This window comes from Phalaenopsis equestris, unplaced genomic scaffold (genome assembly GCF_001263595.1).
Source record: "Phalaenopsis equestris unplaced genomic scaffold, ASM126359v1 Scaffold000002, whole genome shotgun sequence".
NCBI classification, from domain to species: Eukaryota; Viridiplantae; Streptophyta; class Magnoliopsida; order Asparagales; family Orchidaceae; genus Phalaenopsis; species Phalaenopsis equestris.
Genome location: NW_018164444.1, coordinates 17,571,266 through 17,587,926, shown reverse-complemented (window position 1 = coordinate 17,587,926; position 16,661 = coordinate 17,571,266). Strand labels below are relative to the sequence as shown.

Below are 16,661 nucleotides of genomic sequence, written 5' to 3'. Positions count from 1 at the left end.
TACAGGAGTATCAAACGAGTAACTACATCACTAAATAATCCACAGCTTTCTTGTGTTACAATCAATTCCAGTAATAACAAACATTAAGTAGAGAACAATCAATAAAGTACAATATGCTCTTCTGACCAATAAAAATATTTAATTAAAGTCATGATCATCCAACATCAAATTAATCTTACATAATGCATGAACTCCATCGAGTTTCTCTTGATCTCCTTAAAAAGTGCCAACATTAGAACTCTCCAAAGAAAAATTTTGTACACTCCACAATAATTCGTGAGCACCATCTATCTATTCATCGCATAAACATCACTACTGCACTCAAAACCAAGATAATTAGCCATTTTCATAGCTTGATTTAATCATGTTGAACAGAAAAAGAATACTTCAAGAATTTTTGGAATTTTCGGAATTTTTTATTCTTCTACTAAGATTTAATTGAATTTCAAATTATATTTTTTTCAAGTTAGCTAGAAAAATCAGGCATGTATTTAGATATTAAGGGGCCTTTGGATGCCTAGAAAAGGGCTCTCAAACTCCTGAGAAATTCAATTAATGCAAGTTGCATGGTCTATGATTATGTTTGATGCTTTAATCAGCTACTTCTCTCCAATATTATTGTCAATCTCCCCTCAATAACCGAACCGACCTATTCTCTCACCACCAATCATAGCCCTTCCTTCTCATATCAAACTTTAAGGAAAATTGGTCATAAAACCCAAATTCTAGAACCCTTTTAGTCCCACGATAATTTGGGGAATATCCTTCTCATTTCTGGTTATTAGAATTAAGTGGATTTTTTTAACGGGTCTTCATTATTCAATTCTTTGTAACTTCTGCATTCAAAATGTTGATTGGTTCTGACAGCCTATTCTCTAGGTTTAATCGCAATGCAGCCATGCAAATTTCCTGACATGCCCCATCTTCTAAAGCATCTCAAACTCCAACCCTAAAATCATCCCAAACCCTAAACCTACAGCCATCTCAAAATTCTAAGCTTGAGTTAGTTTCATATTTGCGATCATCGAGCAAAATACAAATCCAGCAAGTTACCCAATCTACAAATCCAAGCCACAAAATTTGATATTAAAGTAATTTTGAAGTTGCCCACCACCATTTCCACCCTACATCATAGATACATGATAAGATGGAAGACCCAGACTACATCATAGAAACTTGAGAAGCATGCAAGAACTAAAGAAAAGCAATCATGCTCAATTTAGTGTGAAAATTGAAGTGATACACACTCAATTGAACCAACTTCGATTGTATCCATGAATTCATGGATAGCAACACCAACTATGGACCTATGGTCCCAAATGAAAAGTGAAACTGCAAACCCCTTTGGCTTGACCATTAACACATGGCATGGGCATAACTTGGACCTTATATAGGAGTGTGAGAAAAAAAATGATAATGTCATTTTCTAGTTCGTTAAAGATTACAAAAAGCCTTCTTTCTATTGAGTTGAAAAAAAGGAGTGAGGTTGGGGAATGAGTATAGGTTTGGAGAAGAAATGGGCTAGCAAACTCAAAACCCATTTTGTACTTCTCAACTTCATCTTCTTCCCTTAGTTGAAGCTACATAAATTTTCAAATTCATCTAAGCCATCTTACTTCTTTGCTTTTTATGTCGTTACCGGTTTTATTCTAGAATTGTTTAACCTATAAGCTCTTAAAAATTGGTGTTTTTGTGGCCATCTCGCTCTTTGTCCAACTCATTCATCAAATCGAATAAAAAACGACACTCATCTTCTAGTGCGCATTAGCGATCGCCTATACATCATTAAAAAACAACTGCAGAATATTGGAGAAATCCTCGAGGAAATCAACCTACGTCTTACCTTGTTGGAAGCAAAAGCTGACAAACGATTTCAAGCATAGCATAACCTTAGATCTCCATCTCCAACTGTGCAATTATCTCCCATGATAAAGTTAATTCGTCCTACCATCCCTAAATTTGCCACTGGTAATCTCAAAACTTCAATTCACAAATTAAACAAACTAGAGATGTTTCTGTGCAGTCAATCCCAATTTCTTCACTATCAACGTGGGCACCACATTTTCACAACTCCTGCTACCGATGATCAAACTGCAAAACTTGCCCTTTACGAAATATATTGAGTCTCAATCATGATTGATCTCGCTCTAACTCTGTTTGCAGAACTCTATGTATGACTAGCAATTTTCCATTGTCCCCTTTAGCTAAAGGTCTTCCTCTGGACTGATCTCGCTCTAACTTTGCTTGCAGAATTCTACGTATGACTAGCAATTTCTCGTCCCCCTAGAGCTAAAGTTCTTCCTCTGTACTATCCTCTGACACATCATCCTCGTTGACGCCCTAAAATGTGAATGTGACAACTCAGATCATGGGACAATTGAAGGTTATGTGTTCGTAGCCATAGCACCTGAAACGCCTCCTGACATGCACTGTACTCGAAGACCTACCCTTCTTCGGCTTCTTTCCACTCTGAATTATCTTGTCATTCCATTGTCCCTCAGATACCAATATGATTGTAAATGCACAACATTGCTAATAGCGGGCTTCAAGCCCCCAATGTATCGGGTTATAGTGTGCTCCTATGGTTCGATCAACTCGCATTTCATCTGTAATTGGTCGAACTTTATTATGAACTCCTCCATTAAAAGTTTTCTTTGTTGCAATTGGTGAAGTCTCGAGAACATGTCCTATGTTAATGAGGTGGAAGTTATTTCCTCTGCATTGTTTTCTTCGACTTTTTCCTGTTGGTAATCTTATCATTGTCTTCCATTTTCCTGTCTCTATAAATCCTCCCACCGCAATGAGGCGTTCTTTTTAATCTAATGGCTGCTAATTTCACACGCTTATCCTCTGACACTTCATTATATTGAAAGATTCGTTCAACAGATTCAACCAGTTAATAAACTCATATGGATCCATAATCCCATCTAACTCTGGTTGATCCATTTTGATGTTGAAGTCCCTATGTCCTCCATATGTTGACTCCTCTCTCAATTTCCTCTAATAATGAATTTCGAAAACCAGTATGGTAATAATTCCTCATCGTTTATGTCTTCTCTGTGGAACGGATTCAGATCCTCGTCTTTTTCTCCGCTTTGACTCTCCAGATCATGGTCAAGGGGTAATCTCCTGCTAAGTTTTGTCATCGATTTCCATGAGCCTATGTAGAAGCCGATGGATCTCCCATTATATCTCATCCTGAGTAATTTTTAGCATGTATCTTCGTAGTGGCATGATTAGGTTTTGGGTTTGGATAGGGTGGTTGAGGATATACAAGATAACTTTTTTTTTTGCAGAGAGTTAAGGTGAACGATAGAAAAACCTAAGATGGGAGGACTAGAATTAGGCTAGCTTTGATATCAAATGATATCAAAAATAATCTAAAAAAAAGAAAATATGATTATTATTGCTAGAACTTACAAACAAAAACAACAAGGGTTCATAAAATTATAAATAAAATGACACGAATACAAACGGTGCTCTTTGGCGAAGGCGACGGTGATGACTTACAGCTAGTCAGCAAGTGTGGGGAAGGGTTGTGGTGCTATGACCGCAATCAGGTGGAGGGTAGGTAAGATGCAGTAGCAAGAGCGGGTGTTAGGAGGTGTCTGGAAAGAAGCAGGGAAGTAAGAGCGGAATCAAGGAAGGAAGCGGGAGGGTAGGGCGGCTATAGGAAGGGTGCAGGGATGGCAGGTCAGCAACGAGAGGGATGAAAGGATGCTGAGCAGCACCTGGATGGGTGGGAAGAGGTTGGTCGGTCACGGGAAGGTTGCAGGGACGTTGAGCAACGACTGGATGGGTGCGGGAGAGGTTGGTTGGCAACGAGGAGGATGCAGGGACACTGTGCAATGACAGGGAGGGTGCAAGGACGTTGGACAGCAGCCGAGAAGGTGTCGAATGGTGAGGGATTAACGAGATAATCATCACCTTGAAGCAGGATTCAACCGAAGCACCACCCATCCTCGGATACAGCCCTATCAAGGGAAGAGATGCCTTGCGACAGGAGCTCTGAAATCAAGAAACACAAAACTGAACCCCAAAGCACCAAAACAGCGCATATATAGAGCAAAAGTAAAGAAAAAGGAAATAGAATAAGGGGAAAGGGGTAGATAGTTCCCTCCACATGAATTTTTGTGTCGTCCTATAGGGGTTGGACAAAGCCCTCAGCTGAGCCGATTGGCCTAACTGGTTCAATTGGCCAAGCCCCGCATAATTCATTCTTCCATGTGTCTCCGAAAAAAATTTATCGCAATGATCTGCTCCACACCATCACACTTCCCACTAAATCCTGAAATAAAGAAACCATGGTTGAACTAGCCGCTATCTGTAACTCTTGACATATCTCCCGCTGGAGGATGCAACCTAAATTTCCAACACAAAACTACTCAAACTCCTGCATGTATGACCTAGAACTTGAGGTCAATATCATTTTTAAAGGTGAAGGGAGTGAACTCACCTAAACAAACATAGGTTGCATCCACATAAGTGAAAAAATGCAAAGGCAACACCGCCCATGGTCCCATCTATAGGACAAAACTGAAAACCCCTTCTTTGGGTCAAGGACTACAATGTGGATTAGGTGTAAGGGGTGTGCTGTTTAAGGAGTGTGAGAAACGAGATGAGAATTTTATTTTTCTAGTTTCAAAATAATGGCCAAATGACTTCTTTATATTTGGTCTGAAAAAGGAAGTGAGAGTGGGGAATGAGTTATCGGTAATGTATTAGAGAAGAAAATAGCAGGTAAAATCAAAATCCAGTTCGGTATTTCTCAACTTCATCTTATTCCTCTATTCATATTTCTTAGTAGTTTCATCAGTTCTAAAATTCGCCAGAGCTATCTTACTTCTCTACATCTTGTACCATTTTTTGTTTCTGTTTTAGTGTTGTTTAGCCTGCATACTGCTAACATGGAGCATATCAAGTAAACTAGCTGTAAATAGAAGCTCATCAACAGCTGATTCTATAGATCAATGCTATCAGAAATATCCAGAGATCGTCATCAAAGCCTGAAAATACATCACTTTAAAGGAACAGAAGGAACACGCCAGCTCGATCCCACCCATCCAGCAACAAGCAGAAAAAACAAAAAAGGAGGCCGCCTCCATATTTAAGTGCGATTTTATTTCGCTGCCAGCTGAGGACGTAAACACAATCAGACTCCACCCAGCACATCAGCAAAACAGGATAGTCGCCACCGAGAAAACCCTCGGTATAGATTATAAAAGAACGAAAACAAAACAACTGCAAGAGAAGAAAAGGCAACCAATTGACTCACCCGACCTTAACGGCGAGTGCAAGTGCTGCCCGCATTCGCGGTTTGGGATTGCATCGGACGTAGTAAGTTAAGCCGTTCTCAAGGACGCCGTAGTCTACGCCAACCGGCACCTCGGGCAGTAGATCGTCCATGGATATATTCACCAGTTTCAGGGACCGAAAACCCTGACGCCGGCTGAGAGACTGTGTCTCCGTGGGTAACAAATCCATTCTGTTGAACTCGGAGCTGTCTGTTTTCCGACCTTATGCCCTAGGCCCAGTGTGCCCTAGATGAGAAATTTGGGGGAGCGGGGAAGGGAGTGGCGAAGATGCAGGGATGGAATTGGTATAAGAGAAAACCATTCTAATTCAATATTTTAAGGGTTTTTTTTTTATTTTTTCTACACACCATTTAAAACTTTATGAATAACAAATTAATCACTCAAACATCAAATATTTCAAAATAACCCCCCATAAACTTAGGGCCCGTTTGGGACAGCTTATTTAGGTGCGGCGGCATTTTCAAAACGCCGCCTTGATGTTTGGAAGTCGCGTTCGTGCGGATTATCCCTGCCGCAGTGCATTAGCTTATCGAAATTTCTTAAGAGCGTTTGATGCGGGAGAAAACCTGCGTCCCGCGTTTAGCTTGTAACATTGCTCTAGTTACCTCTATTCTCCCTCGCACTCTCCCTCTCTGGATTTGTCACCCTAGAGGAGATCGAACTGTATTCCTTTCGATTTTTTTTTTCTGATTCGCAAGGTATGTTTTCCCTCACCGTCAATTCGTAAGGAATGTTTCCTCTAGAGCGATCGAACGTCGGTGAGCGTGAATGGTTCTTTGTAGATGATCGAACATCATTTTATTTTGGTGTTAATGGTTTTTTGTGGAGATCGGACCACAATCCTTGCTTTTTTTTCCTTCCTTGACCGAAGATTTTCATCTTCTTCATTTTATTTTGAACTCGAACAATGCAAATAGTTCTATGCCCTATAATTCATTTCATTTTTTGTCAGGCGTGAAGAAAAGTTTGGAGAATGGATTCCTTACATCGGGGCCGAGTTTCGTTTTGATTTTTGCTTCTCGTTTTGATTTTTTTCGGTTGTTTCATTTTTTTTACTCTTTTTCTTATTATTTCAATTGGAAAAGCAAGTATTTTTCATGGAAAGAGGAATAATGTTGTTCGGTTCATGAAAATGCTTAAGAGCTGCAATTAATTCTTGTTTATAGGAGCTGCAATTAATTCTTGTTTTTAGGAAACATAGGTATGAGCTTGGTTTATGAAAATTCTGCTATTAATTCTTGTTTATGTGCTGCATATATATGTATACATTGTAATCCCCATTGGTGGCAAATGTCATTGTCCTTGGTATGGATTATAACTTTGATGCAAGCTATGGAAATTGATTTGGTTATATAATTGAAGATTGAGGCTTGGTTCATGAAAATGTATCTCAAATTATTACGATATTGTTTATTCTCTTATGCAAGTTTAATAGCTTGTATGTCTAATGTTTCAAACTCATATCTACATTGTCATTGAGAGGATTTCATACTCTTATCTTTCGGTTTAAGTTAAGAATGGCAATGGTTATAGCATTAGGAAGTTAAGTACAATACATAATGACAATGTTTGCCTGGTCTTTCCGATACAGGGATTTGCTAATGCTTGCTTGGTCTTTCTGATACAGGGATTTGAATTTACTGGTTGTACCTACTTTTGGTTTATTGTTCGTATGCATATGTGAGGCTTTGTGTTTTATATTAGGCTTTCAAATGACATTCGGTTTTTAGCATACATGAAAAGGGTGGAAGCATGAAAACATGTTGTGTTCTTATATATTAGTTGGTGGACTTTTATTATCAGCAAAGGGAGAAAAGGGAGGAAGAATTTCATGTTGTGGTGTTCTCCCTTTGATGTTTATGGTTCCTATGAAGTGTTTTAAGTCGTTTCTTCATTACCAAAAAAGAAGTTTATGAAATTTGGCAAGCTTATCTGGAAGAGGTGTTGGGGTACGCATGTCCCTTTATCTTCAATCATTTGCCAGCCCTGTTGCTTGCTTGGTTGCATTTGACACTCCTCTTGAAATTGAACACAGAGAAAATCCATCAAAATTCAATTTTTGGTTCCATTTTTTTTTAAAGGCTGACCGAGTGTTATATATATGGAGCTTGTTAGTTGAGAGCATGTTGTAGTAAGCTTATATATTTGAGAGCTTATTCGTAGCTAAGCTTATTCGTAGCTATGTAATTTCGTAGCTATGTAATATTACAAATTTTCTTAATAAAACTTTTGTGGACTATCTTATGTGGATGTAGTTCATTGGTTGAACCACATAAATCTCTTGTTTACTTTTTTTTTTTTTTTGTAAATTGGAACGTTGTGGAAATGATGTTGGTTGTCGATGTTTATTTATAATATGTTATTTTTTTTTAAATTGCAAAGGATAATTTCATAGGTTGTGGAACTGGTGTTCCTTTGTTCTCTATAGTTCAATGTCTAAGGCGACTGAAGGGGGTCCCTCCGCAATGTGGGATAAAGAAGTTACAAATATATTTTGTGATTTATGTATTAAGAAAATTGAACTAGAGAACATACCAACCACGTATTTTAATAAGGAAGGTTGGCAAAATATTGCTAAGTTGTTTAAATAATTGACTGTAAGAGATTACGACAAGCTTAAATTCAAATTGAATATGAAACTCGGGACGGTGAGGGTGCAGACGAGATGGCTGCTTTGAGGGAGTCTATCGCAGATGCCATAACTAGATGTTGATTCAACCACACTTCTTCATTTATAATATGTTATTTTGGGATGTAATCCAATGAAGTATGGATTTGTATTTTTAGGTTTTATTAAGAATTTCATACCTTTCATTTAGGATGTAATTCAGTGTAGTATGAATTTGCATTTTGTTTTAAATTATTTATTTTACATTGTTTAGTTTTAGTTTTTTTTTCTTCCTTTTTTTAGTTTTTTATTTAGTTTTGTGATATAACATATTATATATTTTGATTGTTTTATCTCAGTAGCAGTATGAGCTATAGGATTTCAGGGACTTCTCGAGTTGTGTTGTGTTACTGCAGACTGTCGGCTCCCTTACTTACGTCAAGCCAGCAACATAGCAATGGGAGACAGTTCTACGGTTGTTATAGGGGTGTTTCAGCAAGATGCAGTTTCTTCCGTTGGGCCGACATTCCAACGTACTCCCAGGTCGCAATGATCGTGTTAAGCCCGACAGTGATCGTGTTAAGATGGTTTCCCAAGAGTACAATGCCGCTGAGGAGAGACGACGTCAGAGTTTTAAACTAAACCTTTTAATAATCTTACTTGTTATTATAATTGTATTTCTTCTCATTTTATTTGTTTTGATACTCACAAAGTGTTTAGCAGTGTATTTTAATTTTTGTAACTGAACTGTAATATTTTGAGACATCTGTTTTATCTATAATTTTCCATAAATAGTTATGTTGCAAACAGCTTAACGAAACAGGGTTAAAATGGTCATTTATCCAACAACAGCTCCCAGTAAGTTGTTATGAATAAGTTGCCCCAAATAATAAGTCAGCTTATTCTAATAATCTGCAGATTATCATAATAATTTGTTTATAAGCAGATTATAAATAATTAACAACTGCCCCAAATAAACCCTGAACCCAGCTCATTTCTGCCACTGAAACTCAATTCTTATAGTTTGTTTGGGGCAGCTACAACTTATTTAATAAGTCGTTGATATGTAACTGATCACCAGATAAATTATTGATTAGCAGCTAGTCTAAATAAATTGGTTAGTTGTTTGATTTGTGTTGTTGTAAACAATTGATTTGCTATTGTTTCTGGATAAATGATCATTCACATTTGTGTAGTAATGTTGTTTGTAGCAGAACTGTCATAGTAATATATTTTATACTTGAGAAACAAAAAATTACTTTATAACATTACAAAAAATAAGATGCACACATTAATCAACAAGAAGTATCAAATTTGCTAAAAATGAGAAAAATTTATTAAAATTACAATTAAAAATATGATAATATTAATTTTAAAATCCATATCGCGTCTGTCACAAGCTATGTCATTCTTCATGGATACCATCCAACTCCGATTACTATCGGCAATGGAATCTATCAAACTGTCTGCCCACCAGAAGAAGTCACACTTCTCCGTGAAGCCCTGAGGACACATGTGCAGCTGTCTCCCGTAGTTATGTGCCCAACGTGACGTCAATAGGAAAGTTTGTTGTTTGTTGTTTACAGTGGTGGGGCACTCATCAGGAAGTCCCTGAAATCCTAGAACTCATATTTCCTGAATTATTAAAAAAACTAATAACATAAAACTTACAATAGCTAAAATATCAATAATCGATATAACATAAAATAAATATGGACTTTATAATTTGACAAAAATAGTAGTCAATTACATTTTCATGCAGGTGTGGGGTCTCAGAAAATTAAGTATATCAAGCCCACCAAAAATGACATAATAAGAAGAAAGCAAACCTTATAAAACAGGGGTTATTGGTTTCATTTAGCTCACTTAATACTAGACTCATGTGTGTCGCATATGCATATCGCCAAAAAAAAATAATCCATGAGTACTTTAAAAACCTGAGCATAAAAAAGAACAGAGGAACATGGTTTTCTCTATCAGGATTTGAAATGTGACACAAACCAACAATGACCAAACAAGCCATCCAGAAGTATCTCAAATCCCCAGTATCGAAAAGAAAAGAGGAGCTTGATTGTCTTTATAAAGATTTCACTTGTGACACCAACCAACAACGACTATTGGGTCATTGAAAAGAACCCAAAAGGTCAAATGTCTCATCATAGACCTCACAAACCCAAAAAAAATACGAAAAAGAATCAAAAAATGAGAAAAAATAATTACAAACAATATAAAACTTCTAATATTTAAAATACCAATAATACAAGTGATATAAAATAGACATAAACGTTATAAAATAAAGAAGAAGAATACAATCAACATCCAACAATGACATATGTAATCCACTCTCTTAAATCAATCATTTTCGCGGCACCTTCGCTATCTTGGGTGTAATATTCATGTAATTCCACTTCTAGTTGTGATATAGATTATCCTATTATATATTCAAAAGTTTTTGATGGGACCTACAAGTTGTCATTGTCGGCCATGTTGAAGTCAACATCTGTTCGAGAATGGTGTCATTAAATGCAGTTGTGGAGCTTCATCGTGGCCGCTACAATTTGCACATGTTTTGGTATGAATATATTGGCACATCACGTAGCATGACTAGTTTCTTCTTCCGCACTCCAAACATTCTTTCAATTACGCCACATAAGGAGGAGTGTCTTTTGTTAAACATTTACTTCTTTATCTTTTGAAATCAGGAATGTGATACTTCATATTTGGAAATAGCTTCGGATGCCCCCTTTGTAAAGGGAATCCAACATCGATCAAGTAATATCTACATGTCCCAAATACCATAATTAGTAATAAATTAAAGAAAAACAAATGTGTTTGATATTTTTGCTAACCTGTAGGTAGGTGCGGGAAGCTATGTCTTCGATTTCTTATCATAGAAGTAAAAATATGATTATCATGTGCATTATCTTCCCAATCAGTCATCACAAAATTAAAGCACATGTTGAAGTCACATATGACCATTACATTTTGTGTTGGTGATCTACACTGTTCAATGTATGCGACATCTCACTGTTGGATACTCGTGAGTCCGCGTAGGCTTTGTCAATTGCTTCAATATAGTTCTTACAGATTAGTTCAAGTTGTGATTACCACACAACTCTTTTTAACATCTGGATGTAATGTGTTAAAAATAATTACCTTAAAAAATGACATATACCGCGGGTCATTTGCAATATTTGTTGGAATTATCTCGAATATTGGATCCTCCGGCTTAATTAACTTTGTCGACAAATTGACAAGTGCTTTCAAACCCACAAAGAAATATTTTTTAATTGTCTCCGATGAATGTTGTAATTGCTCAATCGCTCCTCTCATTGATTCATTGTGTGATAAAAAGTAGAGGGTTATTGCTAACACCTCTCTTGTTGTCATTCTTAAGGAGTTGTGGAGTCCATGATGAATATGTAGTTCTTCGAGCAAATAAAAAAATATGGGTTTTTTTTTTTATTCGAAACATGTTACTAAACCTTCTAGGGTATTCATGTATTAGCTCAACGACTACTTTATCACCAATATAAGTTAACATCATGCAGAGAGTTCGATAGACGTAAGGGTTCTGATATTCGTAAAACAAAACCATAGCCGCAACAATTTTTCTTGTAAGGCTTAATCGCTGTGAATCAATCCTAGAGAAGTGTTATGTTCTAGTAATAAGTGTGAATCACACAACATTAAAAAGAAGATCTGAAAACTGAAGACGAATTACAATGAGCAGAAATAATTATAGAGAAAAATATTGATTGTCAGTGCTCGAAATAAAAATATCCAAATCAAATTACCTATGAAATGAATGGGAAAAAAATACCAAAATCAATAAACAATAACTCTACAAAATCAATTGTCCATAAAAAAACATAAGTAATCAACCTAAATTTTGGGGGGCATCTTCATGAATATATGTTTGTAGCTCGGGTCCTCCAACAACCTCAAGGACTTTAGATAGAACCACATATCTGACCTAACTTCAGGATATGTAAAAGTCATTTATGGAGGTGTCTTGTGAAGTACCGGCCTGAATTGCGCATGCTTTTACTAGTTTCGTTATTGTGTTTATGACGAAAGCAACTCCTTTTTTTTTCTTTTTCTCCAACCCATGTCATCTTAATTGACATGTGGACTCCAATTTCTTTTGGTTTTGGTTGAGCCCTTCACCTGACCCACTTACTTGCTTGATCTCCAAGTACAATGGTATGCTTGCAATCCCATGCTCACTTGGATTTATTCTCAAGTCATACTCCTGGATTCTACAAACTCCACAACATATACAAACACATTTCAGCCATTATCTTCACCAATTCCTACAACCCTCAAATTTCTTACAGGAACATCAAAAGTCTTGTTACAACTCATCTAACCACTGATAATTTTCCCATTTGACACTCTTAGATCTATAAAGTATTAAAAGCAAATGGTTTTGAATCGTTTCTTGATGGATGTTCGATCCATCCTACTCCTCTCACGAAAGACAAATTGGTCAACAATGCTCATTCTAGTTGGAAGCTGATTAATTAAAGCCTCACAGCTGCACTCTACTCCACTATATCTCTTACCTCATTCATTAAATATTGATACGACCACAACTATTTGGAAGATTTTGTCAAAAGATTTTTGTCATCAAGTGAATCTCGTGTCATACAGCTCAGGAACGAGCTCCATAACTTCTCCACGAAAATCAACACCATGAATCAATGCCTTAAGTTCACACAGAGATATAGTTATGGAGCTCAATGTATTGGTTACCTTCAATATTGGTTATAAAATTTATCCATCTTTTATTATATATATATTTTTTTCACTTTTATTTTTGTAAAAATGAATAATAGTTTCGCAATCAGTTCTTATTGTAATTTTTTATTGTAAAAATATTCTAAAAGTATTTAAAGCATTTATTACTCTAGTTATTTCATAATCTAACAATGTTAAATTTTGCGGTAGTTGCTTAAAACTTTCTTAGACATATCTGCATAATTTTTTTGTACTTTGATATGCTTCTTCATATGGTTTAACCCATAATTCTGCTACCCAACCTTCTTGGGATGCATCTACTACAACTATTTTATAATCTGATTATAAGGGTAAAGTTAATTTTGGTAAATTTTTAACTTGTTCTTTAATTTTTTGTATAACCTTAATATCTTCTATATTGAAATATTTTTGGCATGTTGTAGAGGTTTTTTTATATAAAAAATTTATATTTTTTCTTAAATCTTTAATGTATGGTCTAGCATAATTTAATAACCCTAAAAATTTTTGCAATTCTTTTGTATTTTCTATTTTGTCTGGAAATTCTAAAACTTTTTTAGATATATGATCTTGTAATTCTATTTCTTCTTTTCCTATTTTTTGTCTTAAAAAGTTTATATATTCTTTAGCGATTTCTATCTTCTTTTTAGATAAAATTATACCATGTTGAATACATAATTTAAGGACTTCTTCTACATCTGCATAATGTTCTTTAAGGTTATGTGATGCTACTAATATATCATCTATATATACTAATACATAGTCTAAATGTTTGAATATATTATCCATTTTTCTTTGGAAAATACTTGGTGCATTTTTTAATTCAAAAGACATTATTAGCCATTCGTAATATCCTAAGGGTGTTGTAAATGTCTTCCATTTTATCGATTCATTGTCTAATTTTATTTGTCAGAAACTCGATTTACTATCAAATTTACTAAAATATTTTCTTTTATTTTGTATTAGGTTTATTAGCATATCTTTATCTGGTATTTTATATCTATCATCTTCAGTATTGTCATTTAATCTTTTATAAGTAATCACCATTCCAGCTTTCACTCTGATTATCTCTGCATGATTTCTTATCATAAAAGCGGCAGATCTATGTTCAGAGTTTGATGGTCTTACTAATCCCAAATCTTTTAATTCTTTTATTTTAATTTTAAATTCTTCTTTATCTAAAGGACTATAAAATAGTTATAGTTGATGAATCCCAAGAAGGTTGGGGAGCAGAATTAAGGGTTAAACCATATGAAGAAGCATATCAAAGTACAGAAAAATTATGCAGATATGCCTCAGCAAGTTTTAAGCAATTACCACAAAATTCAACATAGTTAGATTATGAAATAACAGGAGTAATAAATGCTTTAAATACTTTTAGATTATTTTTACAACAAAAATTTACAATTACAACAAAAATTTACAATAAAACAAAAATTTACAATAAGAACTAATTGCGAAGCAATTGTTCATTTTTTAAAAAAATAAAAATAAAAAGAAAATATATAGTAAAAGATGGATAAATTTTATAACCAATATTGAAGGTAATGATATAAAATAACATTTGAACAAATAAAAGGTAAATATAATTTCTTAACTGATTTTCTTTCAAGAGCCATAAAATATCCAAAAATAGATTTAAAATCTACGGATTTTAAACCGCCATGAATTTATGGTTATATTATATTTGTCAATGATTGTACTCGATGATCTTGGTTAATACAATTGAAAAACAAGTCTGAAGTTCTTTCAAAATTTACTCAATTGCATAAACTTATCAATAATCAGTTCAATACTTCAATCAAAGCTCTTTGAATTGATGGTGGGGGTGGGCGAGGGGGGACATCCAACACTTTTTGAACTTACCTATCTTCAAACGGGATACATCATTAACTGAGTTGTCCTTACACTCCAAAACAAAATGGAGTGGTAGAATGGAAGCACCATCACATTATAGAAACCATACGAGCCTTCTTACTCACAGCCAAATTACGCGTCATATTTTGAACCAAAGCAGCACAAATGACCATATATCTAATCAATCACATGTTGTTTAGAACACAACACATCTCACTATTTCAGCTACTATATCTTAAAGCTCCAAGTTATGCTCATTTGAAAACTTTTGGATCATGATGTTATCCGCGGCAGCACGCCACACTCACTAACAAGCTACATTCCAAAGCTCCATTTTGTATATTTCTAGGTTACTCCACTCAACATAAAGACTATTGTGTTATAACCCCACAACCAAAAAACTTATCATAACCAAACTTGTTGCATTTCATGAAGCATGCTTTCATCCAATTATCTACTCAATAACACATTCAACTCTACTCCCAACTCAAATATACCACCCCTCATCCTCTTGCCCAACACAACAGCCGAAACTAGCACCACAACTGGGTCGAAAATCCTCCCTATATCTAGACCATAGACTCACACTGATCCTTCCCTTTAGGCCCAACAGTTTGATCCTCAACATAGAAATACAAAATGAAGTTAAGTTAATACCCTAGCCTTATCCCAAGCAACTATAATATCCATCCTATAACTAGCAACTGTGTCATTGTCTCCCACAGCAGGCAGGTCTTCCAATCTCGTCTCCACCCATCAGATACATAACAAACTCAAAATAGGTAAGTGGAAACCTAAATAAATTTTTTGATATGTAGCATCATCTCAACGAAGTACCTGAACCGACTAGCTTTGGGCAAGCAATCAAGTTTTCCCAATGGAGAGAAGCTATGTCCCAAGAATTCTTAGCTCTTCAACAACAAGGGACCTTGGAATTAGTTCCTACATGTTCTACTTGCAAATTTATAGAATGTAAGTGGACTTATAAAATCAAACAACACTTCAACAGGACCTTTGCGAGATACAAAGCTCGTTTACTAGCAAAGGGATTCAATCAAGAATACAAAAGTATATACCTTGAGACATTTAGTCTGGTGGCCAAAATGACTACCATCATAATTCTTATGAAAAAATCCATTCAAAAAAACTGAGACATTCTCCAACTCGACGCATCAAACGCTTTTCTACATGGAAGTTCAAAAGAAGTTGTTTATATGTCTCAACCTCTAGGCTTCCAAGATCATCGATATTCTCAACATATTTGTCACTTACGAAAAGTTATATTTGGCCTGAAACAATCATCTCGTTAGCAAAATTCAACACTTTCGACATACCTTACTCAACAAGGTATTCACTTCAACAAATCAGATCTTTCTCTACTCATATATCATAAGGATGAGATCCTCGCTTTCTTTCTCATATAAGCGAACGATGATCTAATAACATGTAACAATATGAACTTCATTAAAAATTTATTCTAAATCTTTCATAACAGGTTTCAAATCGAGGAGATATGGTAAATAAAAATATTTTTGGGCATTCAATATCACAAGATAGAATCTAACTATCATTTAAATCAAACATCATACATAGAATCTGACATTCAATTCTCTGCCTCTCCTCTCTATCTATCACCGACTTCCACCATACACCACCTAAGTGTTTATAAATAACAATCAAGGAGAGTTTGAACGCAACCGAGACATTTTCAAAGATCTAAATTCAAGAAAAAGTGCAATAACAGTTTGAAGTTGACAGAGATGTGATTTTCACTAAAGCTTCCTAAACCTGTATGCCAATCCCTTAAGTTCCACATGTAAGATGAACTTCTAATGAATAAATCTAGCTTTTCTTGTTTGAGAGCGGGTTTTGTAGTTTTTTCAAATGATTGAAATCATGAAATTAGCCAACGTAGCCAGTCAAGTGGATTATGCATGTCATAGCCAATGAAACTCTAGGGCATCAATCTATATTATCAGGATTTTTGCACAACACAAGCAGTTGATCAATTTTGATGGATTACAGTCTCCACAATGTTATGAAATAAGATAGTTTTCAGAAGCTGTGAAGTGGAATTCTTGAGAGATTTAGGGCCAACTACAAGTGTTATGACTTTCTCT

At 35.3% G+C, this 16,661-nt stretch overlaps 1 protein-coding gene across 1 annotated transcript in view; it reads right to left on the bottom strand.

Annotated features, from left to right (window-relative positions):
- LOC110037373 (zinc protease PQQL-like) overlaps positions 1-5,595 on the bottom strand; it is a 69,917-nt gene extending 64,322 nt beyond the window's left edge. The window contains exon 1 of the mRNA XM_020742009.1: positions 5,276-5,595. Within this exon, the coding sequence (XP_020597668.1) occupies positions 5,276-5,484 (209 nt within the window). The 5' untranslated portion in view covers positions 5,485-5,595. The remainder of the gene's footprint in view (positions 1-5,275) is intronic.
- Between the last annotated feature and the right edge of the window lie 11,066 nt (positions 5,596-16,661).